Source organism: Rana temporaria, chromosome 3 (genome assembly GCF_905171775.1).
Source record: "Rana temporaria chromosome 3, aRanTem1.1, whole genome shotgun sequence".
Taxonomy (NCBI): domain Eukaryota; kingdom Metazoa; phylum Chordata; class Amphibia; order Anura; family Ranidae; genus Rana; species Rana temporaria.
This window is the reverse complement of record NC_053491.1, coordinates 90,275,996-90,288,483: the sequence shown is the minus strand read 5'-3', so window position 1 is coordinate 90,288,483 and position 12,488 is coordinate 90,275,996. Positions and strand designations below refer to the sequence as shown.

Here is a 12,488-nt window from a genome sequence, read left to right as displayed (position 1 = left end):
TAAAACACATGATCTAATTGCACTGTTCCTCATGATGAAAGTATCGAAGTATATTAGTAGTAACTACTTGCTACAAATAATTTTTAACTCTAAAAAGATTAGTGGTTGCATATCACTCACCCATGTCCTCTATACTCACCGAGGAGGAGTAGCTGCCTGACCTAGAGCGGCGTCTGCGAGAGGCTCCATGATTATGTCTTTCAGTCTTTGTTTTCCCTACTGCATGGGACCGTCTATAGTAATTTTCACTGTGAGATGACAGACTGCCAGTGTCACTAACGTCTCTGGATCGTGTCTTGTAAGACTTCCTCCAATAAGTTGCCCTCCTGAAGATGGGGGGGAAAAAAAACCCTAGTCACATATGTACCTACAAAGGAATTACAATCCAATTAGAAAACAGCTAAAATGACAAAACACTGACAACAAGCTTGTTCTTCAAAGAGAAAGTGGTTAATATGCTATCCAGTGATACAGTAAATGTGTTTTTTTGGAAAAGCTAATAAAAATTGGCCACAAATAAAATCCAGGCACTAAAGTCCTGCATGAAACTCTGACATCTTCATGAGTCAGAGGTGTTTTGGTATGCAAAATCGAATTTCTCCTTAAAGAGGAAGTAAATCCTGATGGGTTTTTTTTCCTGAAAAGTAAAAGCATAATGGGCTAGTATGCATTGCATACTAGCCCATTATGTGGCACGTATCTGCAAACGAAGCCCGCGCTGTGCTCACTGCAGGAAACATCCATCTTCACCCCTCTTCCTTCCGGGGGCTGCGGACTCCGGCTGTGTGACTGGCTGGGGCCGCATGGCATCACTCCCATGCACCGGTGCCGCTAGTCATGGCACACGCTTGGGAAGAAATGTCACGGAGGTACGTTTCTTCCGAAGCGCATGCGCCAATGACATCAGCGCACTACAAGTTATATATCTTCTAAACGGCGCATGTTTAGGAGATATTTCCACTTCCTATAGGCAAGCCTTATTCTAGGCTTACTTATAGGTAAAGGTCACAATCCGGGGTATACAACCACTTTAATGAAGTTGAGCACTAGCCTCCCACATCTCACTATTGGTTCATCACTTTGATGGATGGATTCACTGATGACGGTTACCAAGGTTAAAGGGGCAGGACGTACTTTATTTAAAAAACAAAAAACGGAGGACAGCAATACAACACCGCTATTGTTAAGCAATATGAGCATGTCCAGGGATGACTCTCCTGCATGTTAATTCTAAGTCATAGGCTCACTGGGTAGTATAGCCAGCATCCAGAGCACCTTGTTTTGACAGGTACCTGCGCCTACTTCCACCCAGATCGCCTCGCCCCCCCTCCCCTCCAGCTTTCTGGGACAACTCACAGGTCCCAGAAGTCTGCAAGACCTTTCAGAAAGCGCATAACGGCTCATGTATGTGCAGTAGGAAGTTGGCTGTGAAGCCGCAAGCTGTCAGTCGGCTTCCCACACTAAAGATGCCGGGAATCCTAAGACTAGTGAAGAAATAGTCTGTGGTGAGGATGGCGCTGGATCCCTGACCGGGCAAGTGTCCTTTTATTAAAAGTCAGCAGGTACTGTAGTTGTAGCTGCTGAGTTTTTTTTTTTTTTTTTAAAGAGTGAAGAACCTCTAACCACTTGACTTTCGGAAGATTTACCACCTTCATGACGGGCCATTTTTTGCGATACAGCACTGCTTTACGTTAACTGACAATTACATGGTCATGCAACGCTGTACCCAAATCAAATGTGTGTCCCTTTTTCACCACCAGCTTTCCTTTGGTGGTATTTGGTCAACTCTGCGTGCGTTTTTATTTTTTGCACTATAAAACAAGAAAATACCAATTTACCAAAAAAATAAATAAAAAAAAGGGAACAAGACAATAATTTAAACTTTTTGCTATAACACATCTTTAAATCCAATTTTTTCATCAATTAAGACCAAATATGTATTCTGCTACATATGGTTGGTAAAAATAATCCCTATAAGAGTATATTGATCGGTTAGAGTCTACAAAACCATGGGATTTCCAGCACGCACCCTACCTGGAAGAGCCAGATCACGTATATACACATGTGATCCGACGTGCATCTGCCGCCCTGTGGCTGTAATACTGTTATAGAGCGGTCAGCAAATCTCCTAATTTACTAGCCTTGTTTCCATAACACATCATTTAGCTTACAACGTAGTCTTAGAATAATGAATATATCTATTCTTTAAATACAAATATTCAAAGTAGTATCGAGTTTATGAATCAGACACATACATTTGAATCTTCAGATTACATGATTGTTTTTCTTTATTATGCCATTTATCCTAACCCTGCATAGGAATGCAGAATTTAGATGTGTCACCTTTCACAACATACTATTTACTGAATACGACAACCGTAATCAAACACTTAAAATAATCAGTTCCATCCCAGCAATATAAAGCAGTGATGTTTTTAAATGCTTAGCTAAAAACCTCCATTCATTATCAGGAACAAACTATGCCATTCTGACTTTCCAGTAAAAGGTCATATTTCTGTTGGAAGGTCATCATGAAACGTTTTGGACCGTCAGTGTTAAATCAAGTCCCACCAATTGAAAAGCTGAGCCACCATCCTTCGATATGCACGTTTTTACCAATTTAAGAACTATTATTATGAAGAGATGAACACTATGTACCCCCTGGAACGTGACCTAGGTGGTGATCTATGATGCTCTTGATGTCTATAACTATCATCGCGTTCCCAGCTTGGGGACCGCCTCCTTCGCTTCCATTCACGAATCTCTTCAGGACTCCCAAACCTCCTCTTGCGATACATCTGACAGACAGAAAGCACAGCAATAAGAAAATACACAAATGGGAACATCTTTGTATATTATTTAAAAAAAAAATAAAAAACAATGTACAGGAACTACAGCAGTCAATGTCAACGCTTTAAATCAGGCTTACCATCTTCCATTCTAAAAAAAAAAATTGCTGTTCAGACTGCCAATTTTGGTTGGCCCAACTCAATGTGACCAAACACAGTCAGTAAATGCCAACCAATGCCGACACATTCAGCAAACTAACCACCACTACCATATTTAAAATGGGCATTAACAACATTCCTGAAATACAAAAAATACAGTTCACTAGAACTCAACATACAAGCTAAACTTCTAACTTTAGGGAAATACATTTTCTTAGATGACAGAATAAAAGCTCAGCTACATCCAAAACTGCTTTAACCACTTAAGGACCGCCTAATGCCGCTATACGTCGGCAGAATGGCACGGCTGGGCACAATCACGTACCTGTACGTGATTGTTAAAAGCCCGGTCGCGGGTCCGCGCCCCGAAGCTCCGTGACCCGCGGGGCCGATCGCTGCCGGAGTCCCGCAATCGGTCCCTGGAGCTGAAGAACGGGGAGAGGTGTGTGTAAACACACCTTCCCTGTTCGTTGTGGCGCTGTCATTGATTGTCTGTTCCCTGATATAGGGAAAGGCAAGCAATGACGTCACACGTCCAGCCCCACCCCCCTACAGTTAGAAACACATATGCGGTCACACTTAACCCCTTCAGCGCCCCCTAGTGGTTAACTCCCAAACTGCAAATGTTATTTTTACAGTAAACAATGCATTTTTATAGCATTTTTTGCTGTGAAAATGACAATGGTCCCAAAAATGTGTCAAAATTGTCCGCCATAATGTCGCAGTCACGAGAAGAAAAAACGCTGATCGCCGCCATTAGTAGTAAAAAAAAAAAAAATATATAAAAATGCAATAAAACTATCCCCTATTTTGTAAATGCTACAAATGTTGCGCAAACCAATCGATAAACGCTGATTGCGATTTTTACCAAAAATAGGAAGAATACATATCGGCTTAAACGGAGGAAAAAAAAGTTTTTATATATATTTTTGGGGGATATTTATTATAGCAAAAAGTAAAAAATATTGAATTTTTTTCAAAATTGACGCTCTATTTTTGTTTATAGCGCAAAAAATAAAAACCCCAGAGGTGATCAAATACCACCAAAATAAAGCTCTATTTGTGGGAAAAAAAGGACGCCAATTTTGTTTGGGAGCCACGTCGCACGACCGCGCAATTGTCAGTTAAAGCAACGCAGTGCCGAATCGCAAAAAGGGGCCTGGTCCTTTACCTGCATTTTGGTCCGGGTCTTAGGAGGTTAAAGTTTTTTGTACAGAGGAGAGGAAGGGTTAGAACCTTGATCTACTTTATACTGCATTTTATGCTACTGTTGGGGTGGATGGCAGGTTTTGACTCCTACCCTTTTGCCGGTGTTAATACTCGTTAAAGCCCAACTCCAGGCAAAGAAATAACATTTTTCAAAATGCAGCGAGGCTGTGCTCGCACTACACAGGTCAATTGCTCATTTTGTTTAGATGCGATTAGAAAGCCTATATTCACCCAATCCTTTGTTCCAGCAGAAAACGGCACTACCCCCCCGGTCTAGTGGTAGACTGTTACTGGCCTATGGCATCTGCTCTGGGCTTGATGTCAGGAACAATCTACAACTCAAGACCGCCGGTTCCTAGGGGTGCCAGACCAGTCTTGTGCTGTGTGGGTTGGAGGAATAGGTGAGTAAATCCCTTTCCTCTCCCCTAGATAAAAACATACTATAGTTAACCCATGCATTGCCGGAACAGCTCCTCTGCATTGGAAAACTTTTTTTGCCCTGGAGATGAGCTTAAATGTTTAGAAACGCAAGTTACCCATACACCATTGGAGTTTTTAGCAATTATATAGAATAGGTAGAGTGTCTAGAATGATCATTTCTGAAACAATTCACTGCATTGTGCCATGCATATACACAACACAATGGAGTGATTTATTCCTCCTTGTGACCTATATAAAATGGATAGGCTGCTATAATGTAGCACATCACAATGTGTTGTGGTACATAATCATATGTTATTGCAGCATGTTGGGTTGTAAATGGTAAAAACTCTTTACATCGAATTATTAGTCATATCTTGATTCTATCGGGTGAGCCAACTATTCCCCCTGCAAACTTCTTACCCCGATTCCCTCTCACTTGCATTCAATTTTGATGTTATGTAGGCTCTGTAGCCATGGCATAATTCAAAACTATATATGTATATATAAAACACACACACACACACACACACACACACACACAAATAGAATACAGCTCACATCCTGTGTCATACATTGCAGGACAAAACAATTAAATAAAATCAATGTACTCAACTGCTGTCACAGTAGAATAAAAAGGAATCTGAACTTCATTCCTCAGCTTGTGTGTTGGTATTTTTTAAATCAACAAATCTAGAAGGGAGGGAGAAAAAGATAGGTGAATTATTTAAATCCACGGAGAGGGAGTTACTGAACAGTCCCCTCTAACCCCCACTTACACAGTCTTTACTTGATAAAGTATTAGTGTGCCCTTATATGGAAATTAAGAGGGTCATCCACTGCAAGGATGACAATTTTATATCTTGAGTCCTGGCTGTATCAATAAGAAGGGTTTCTTCATGGACAGCCCTTGTAGATCCCCAACCCTCCTGGCCGTGGTAATTTCTAACAAAAATTATAATTTTAAGGTTAGAAACTTAAAAAGGAACCTCCTCTATAGGTTTAAATGGGTGTCTAGATAGCGCCTCCAATATCCTTGTCTGGTCCCATGGTGGGAAACTGCCTTTGGGGACCAGAGAAACCCTTTTCCCTGGCCATCAGGAATCGCTTAGACCCCTTTAACATTGGGTCGCTTTGCAGGCGCTATAACGCTAAAAATAGCACCTGCAAAGCAACCTGAAACAGCCGCTGCTCTCTCTCCAGTGTGAAAGCCCAGAGGGCTTTCACACTGAAGCGGTGCACTAGAAGAACAGTAAAAAGCCCTGCTAGCAGCATCTTTGGAGCTCCTGCCCATTAAAATCAAGTTAACACTTTTTCAGCTGCTAGTGGGGGGTAAAAGCGCCCCGCTAGCGACCTAATAGCGGTGCGAAATTGACGGTAAAGCGCTGCTAAAAAAATAACGCCACTTTACAGCCGCCCCAGTGTGAAAGGTGCCTTAATGAGGTCTTCCTTTGCATCTAGACAGAGCACTGCGATCTGTACCCGAAGGGTGTTGACCCCACTAGGCCCTTCTCTACTCCATCCTGGAGAAACACCAAGATAACCAGACAGTGGCGGAGGCCATCTGTTTTTCTATACCCCAGGAACAGAAAGTCTTCCAAATTTTTGAGTAGGTTTTCTGCTAAGGAGGGTACCCATCACCCTCTGAGTAGCCCTTGTGCTTTATGATCTGGCGCTTATTAGCCAGGCCATCAGCTAAAAAAAACTCAGGCCTTGGGTGTAGAAGTGGCCCCTGCCTGAGAAGATTCGGCCCGTTTGGGAGCTTCCACGGCTCTGCTACCACCATGGACCTTTTGCTTTGCTCTGCTTGGGCACTAGGGTGCTCTCAGAAGGAGCTGGCCTGGGAATTGGTTGAGCTTTTGAAGGACCTGTGGAATCAGTGCTAGGGATGGGAAGGCATATGCCAGCCCACACTGCCAGGTCTGAGTCAGGGCGTCTAAGCCTTCTGACTCCCTCTCTTGGGAAATCGAGAAATATCTCTTCACCTTTCAGTTCTGTAGGTTGGCGAACAGATCTATTTCCAGATTTCAGAAGCACTGCACCAAGTTTTGAAATACCTTAGGGTTCAGTTCCCATTCCCCCTGCCCCATCGGCTGACGGCTAAGGAAGTCTGCCTCTGTGCTGCTTGTCCCTTTTATGTGGACCGCTGATATGGAGATGATCTTGCCTTCGACCCAGTCCAAGATCTCCTTGGATAATTTCAGAAGGGGTCTGGACCTGGTGCCTCCCTAGCGATTCCAGTAAGCTACAACAGAGGCGTTGTCTGAGCCGACCTAAACCTCCTTGTTTATGTTTCCTTGAAAGGTTTTCAGGCCCTCTCCCACCGCTTTCAGCTCCCTGTAGTTGTACAACATCCAACCGAGCGAGCTGTTCCATTGACCTTGGGCTTTCTTCTTTCCTAGGTGAGCCCTCCCACCCCCCGGTGCTGGCATTGGTGGTAACCTTTACCGGATCCCACGGAGCCCATGGTCTGCTCCCCTTTAGGTTGTCAGGCACTGTCCACCACTCCTGGTCGAGGGACCCCTTCTTGTCGCAGGAGGCAGAAGTGAAGGACTCTTAAGTGAAGTCGTGCCCAAACGCTGGCCGGTATACTTGCAGACATCAGGCCCAGGGTTCTTAGCACCTCCCTTCTGGAGCATGATGGGGTTTTTATCAGGTCCCCCAATGATGAAGCTAGTTTTGCCACCTTGACCTTTGGCTAGAAGAGTTTCTGTAGTTTGGCGTCTACCAAGTAGCCTAGGAAGGTCTTTTCGTTGCCGATTATCCATCCCAGGGTTTCCAGGACTGACATTACCTTGTTGGTGTCTGATCTGACTTGGGCAGCTGATGGTCCAGAGACCAGTAGGCCATCCAGGTAGGAAATCAGAGTTATACCCTGGAGATGTAGAAAGGCTTCTGCTAGTATTTTGGTAAAAACCTTGGGCTGGCTGTTAACCCGAATGTGAAGGCTCTGAACTGCCAGTGAAACACCTCCCCTCTGACGACTACTGCGAACCTCAAGAATGCCCTATGATCCAAGTGAATCGGAACATAGGTAGGCATCATAACGAAATACTTACCTTAAAATGAAGCTGATGCAGTGGCACCAGCACACCACTGAGATGGCTGAGACTTTTCCCTTGCAGTTTCTTCCAGGGTTCACGAGCTCCAGGGCTGCGATTAGCGGCGACTACGTCACTCCTGTGCATGCACGCGGGTGCTGCCAGTCACAGCGCAGGGCCCTTTAGAAATGCCACAATTGGCCGTTCCTTCAGTGCGCATGCGCCGATGATGTTGGCGGCAGAGTATATAGTTCCTAAACGGTGCAAGTTTAGGATATATTTACAGTACCTACAGGTAAGCCTTATTAAACGCTTACCTGTAGGTACAATTAAACAGGAAGACTTTACTTCCTCTTTTAGGGGCTGCTGAAAAAGGCACCAAAATGCTCCTAAGCATCTGTTCACCAGTTGCAGTGTACATGAGGCCTAAAAGTAACAGTCAGTAGCTACAGTATTTGTAGCTGCTGACCTTTTAATTTGGGGGGGGGGGGGGGCAAATTCCTCTTTAAAGGGGTTTTCCACCCATTTTTTAAGTTTATTAAAAGTCAGCAGCTACAAAAAGTGTAGCTGCTGGCTTTTAATAAACTGACACTTACCTGCTCCAGCGTTCCAGCGACGCGCCGGCCAGGGGTCCGCTCCTCTCCCACCCCCTACCCGGCGTCTTCATTGTCACTGTGGGCACCCGGCCGTGACAGCTTTCGGCTTCACGGCCGGGCACCCACTGCGCATTCGCGAGCGGCCCGGCGCTGTTTGATTGGACAGGCGATCGCCTAGGACCTGACGTGTCCTAGGCGATCGCCTACAGGGAGGGGCTGCCAAAAGGCGATTAAGCTTAATCGCCTTTGCAGCCCCTCGGCGGAAGGAGGAAGTGGGACAGGAAGTCCCCTTCTCCTGAAGCCCCCTCTCCCCCCCCCAAAAAAATTACATGTCAAATGTGGCATGTAAGGGGGAGAGGAGTGGGTTAAGAGGAAGTTCCATTTTTGGGTGGAACTCCTCTTTAAAGGAGAAGTCCAGCCTGAGCTTGTTTGGCTGGGCTTCTCCTATAAATCACAGGAGTGCAATTCGTTTTGCTCTCCTGTGACCTGTTTTTAGCAGAGAGTGGTCTGAAATCTGCTCTTTGCTGACATCACACAGATCAGTCCAGGCACCGTGTCATCCTGACTCTGGATACGTCAGGAGCCCGGACTGATAGCTGTCAAAAAAAAATAATAATAAATAAAATCGCTGAGATAGCTGCTCCGTGCCCCTCCACAGCTCAGCACTCCAGTGAGTGAGCAGGAGAGCTGCTGATAGACAGTCAGTAGCTCTCTGCTTGGGGAGCTGAGAGAACCAAGCCATCAGGGGTTTTCGATCACTGGGTCCTCAGTGCAAAGGCGGCGGGGGACAGATACAGCATCCACCTAGGTAAGTATGATTATGGGGGGGGGGTTTCCCATACTTCTCTTTTAAGACCCCTTTAACACTGGGGCCACCCAAGCGTAAGCGGCAAAGGGTCGCTCGTTTTAGCTGCGCTTCCAAAAGCGCTGCCCATTCATTGCAATGGGCAGGGGTGTTTTGGGAGCGCTGTATAGAGCACTCCCAAACCACCCCAAAGATGCTGCTTGCAGGACTTTTTCTAACGTCGCACAAGTGCACCCCCCCAGAGTGAGAGCACTTAGGCTTTCACATTCAGGCAGCATGGGAGGCAGCTTTCAGGCGCTATTTCTAGCACTAAGACATCTGAGAACTGCGTGAGTGTAAAAGGGGTCCAAGGCGGCCTCCCTATGCCACGCTGTGGTCTGGCTCCAGTGCAGTATGCCTGCGGTTTCCTGTAGACTTCTATTAGATTGTGGGTTTTGTGAAAAGTGTAACAAAGATGCAGCATGCAAGTGTCAGGAAATACACTACTCATAATAGAGGTCTATAGGAGACTTCAGGTAACCTGCATGAAGACCACTGCTAAGGTGCGACCAAATCACATCACTGTGTGTACCACACTAACAACAAAAACAAATGGCTGCATGTGACAACAATAACAGAGTTCAAAAGAAAACATGAAACCAATATGAGGAGATAACACAGTGAGGAGGAGGAGTCATATCTACAGAGGACAGGAAGTCAGGGGACCCTCCACACCACCAATACCTCAGAGCCGCTCTATGACTCCACACTGAATCACTCCAACCACATGGAGAGCCATAGAGATTCAACTACACGGAGGAGAGCCATAGAGATTCAACTACACGGAGGAGAGCCATAGACGGAGAGACCTTCTCAGTGGTAGAGCGGTCTCCGGCCATTCACAGCCTCCTCCTCCTCCTGTGTACTCACCTGTGGTGAAGGAGGAGGTGCACACACCACCGCACCGGCCGCGCTCTCCTCACACATGACCCGCTCACACTCTCTTTCACCCGAGCAGCCCGGCGGCCAGCACTGCCACTACGTGACACCGATCTACGATAGCCCCGCCCAGCTGCGTTCTGAGCCTCGGAGGACTCTCCCGCTCTGATTGGTCTGACGGGTTCGGCCGAAGAGCACGTGACGCGTGCTGGCAGCCAAAATAAGGAAGACGCGCACATGGCGGGAAAGGCGGAATGAGTCACCTCCGCCGTACAAGGCCGAGTTAGAGGCGGTGTGAGGGGACCGCATTTTTCAAAATGTGTGCAAGGGAAGAAGGTGGAAAGAGATGGCTGTGCACCAAGATTAGCTATCCCTCCCCTCCAACCACCACATCCTGGTCACTCACAGCCCTATGCGTTCTCCTCAGATATGATTGTTGCCACTTCATCCATTAAAAAAAAAAAAAAACGAACACATGTATTACAAAGGTTAACCAGTTGCCCTCCTGGAGGTTTAACCACCCTTCATGACCAGTCCATTTTTTTTTGCGATAAGGCACTGTGACACTTTAATTGACAATGTCCTTTTCCCACAAATAGAGCTTTCTTTTGGTGGTATTTAATCGCCTCTGCAGTTTTATTTTTTGTGTTATAAACAAAAAAAGACCCACATTTTAACCACTTCAATACCGGGCATTTTCACCCCCATCCTGCCCAGGACAATTTTCAGCTTTCAACACTGTCGCGCTTTGAATGACAATTGCGTCCATGTGCGATGTGGCTCCCAAACAAAATTGACGTCCTTTTTCCCCCCACAAATAGAGCTTTCTTTTGGTGGTATTTGATCACCTCATTGCATGAGTGTATGTTATTGTGGCCAGCCTATTCAGATAACCGGACATTGGGCGCCGATTATCTGAATAAGGACAGCTGGTTGGCTGTGCAGAAGTGCCTATCAGAGCCAGCGGCTCTGATAGGCTTTCCCAGTACAGCCCTTCAGCTCCCGGATGTCTTATCCTGGGAGCGTAGTGGGCTATGTCCCTTGGATAAGACTGACGGCCGTCTCAGCCAATCAGGTTCACTGATTCTGGTTATCAGTAACCTGATTGGCTGAAGCGGCAGAAGACATTGAGGGACTGTGGAAGGAGGATGGCAAACCCCAGAAAGATAAGTGCCGGGCGAGGGGGGGGGGGCAATCTGACTGGCAGCATTTTACAGGGCACAGTGGGGACAATTGATGTGGGCACAGTGGGGGACAATTGATGTGGGCACAGTGGTGACAATTGATGGCACAGTGGTTGAGTTTGGCATGGCACAGTGGCGACAATTGATGGCATGGCACAGTGGCGACAATTGATGGCATGGCACAGTGGCTGCATTTGATGGCATGGCACAGTGGCTGCATTTGATGGGCACAGTGGCTGCCTTTGATGGGCACAGTGAGGCTGCAATTGTCTTTTTTTTTTTTTCATTTGTTTGCGCCCCCCCAAAAAAATTTGAGCACCAACCGCCACTGCGGCAAACAGTAACTTGAGGTAGATAGCAAAAGATGGGTGAGAAGGAGAATTGCAGATTCAGGCTTGAACAAGAGAAGAAGCAGTCCTGCTTCAAACAACACTTTACTTTCGTCGCCCCTCAGCCGAGGGGGTATAGTGTACCTGGACAGGCCTCTCACACCGACCTGGCAGCCAGGGTATCACTCGGAGCACTGGGGGGAAGAAAAAGTCTCTGCCACAGACCTGGTGCAAATAGATATACAGAAGAGAACCTCTGCCACAGGCCCTTCCCTCGAATGTAGAAATATGAAGTGAATCTTCCCCAGTGAATTTGATGCCTGAATCTCCCTCAGGTAGTCTCTCAAATGGTCACCGCCTGACAGGTTGCCAACAGACAAACTCTCAATGTCCGGTCACCTTGATTCCCGGTGGATTGTCTAGGCCCTGTTGGATTGCCTGCCTCCGGGCTCTCCTCAGACTGACTCCTCACCGAACAGCACAACTCGCTTGGGATCTTCCTCAAAGTTTGGGGAACCCAGTAGATCACTGGGGTCCCGCCATAGCTTTAGTCGCTCCGGGCCAACATGGTCCCAGAACCAAGAACACCTCGTAGCACGTGCACCCCGGCCTGGTAGGCCATTTCGCCCGGGGCCTGTGATGTGTGCACACCCTGAAGGTGGGTGCCGCACCCGGAAACCGACTCCCGCCCGAAGGCGTCTGCCTCAGAAGTACCCTCCCCCAGCATGCCCCGAGAGGCTGCTGGCAGGAGGCGCTTCGAACTGAACTCCACTGCTGCCACCTGTCGCCCCAAGGTGGAAAGGCACCTTTGGAACACAGAATGAACTGACAGTATAGCCCAGCTAAAGCAGAGGCCCAATTTACATGAATTAGCTGGATGAGAGCCAAGTAACTCTCTCACCCCCCTCTAAATTTAAGATAGCACCTGGACTGAAAGTACACAGGCGCTACAAGCGTATAGTGATTGGTTTGTGCAAAAGTTATAGCGCCTACAAAATAGGGGATAGATTTATGACTTTTTTTTTTACTAGTAATGTC

General features: G+C 46.7%; 1 protein-coding gene across 2 annotated transcripts in view; it reads right to left on the bottom strand.

Moving 5' to 3' along the window:
* CLK3 (CDC like kinase 3) overlaps positions 1 to 10,099 on the bottom strand; it is a 42,960-nt gene extending 32,861 nt beyond the window's left edge. Inside the window, exons 1-4 of one of the 2 annotated variants that reach the window (XM_040342949.1) lie at positions 9,929 to 10,099; positions 5,194 to 5,270; positions 2,659 to 2,798; positions 140 to 326 (exon numbers count right to left, since the gene is read on the bottom strand). In XM_040342949.1, the coding sequence (XP_040198883.1) occupies positions 140 to 326; positions 2,659 to 2,798 (327 nt within the window). In that variant the 5' untranslated portion in view covers positions 5,194 to 5,270; positions 9,929 to 10,099. Of the gene's footprint in view, positions 1 to 139; positions 327 to 2,658; positions 2,799 to 5,193; positions 5,271 to 9,928 lie in introns of those variants that run through there. The other variant, XM_040342950.1, reaches the window with a different exon arrangement.
* Positions 10,100 to 12,488: the final 2,389 nt, after the last annotated feature.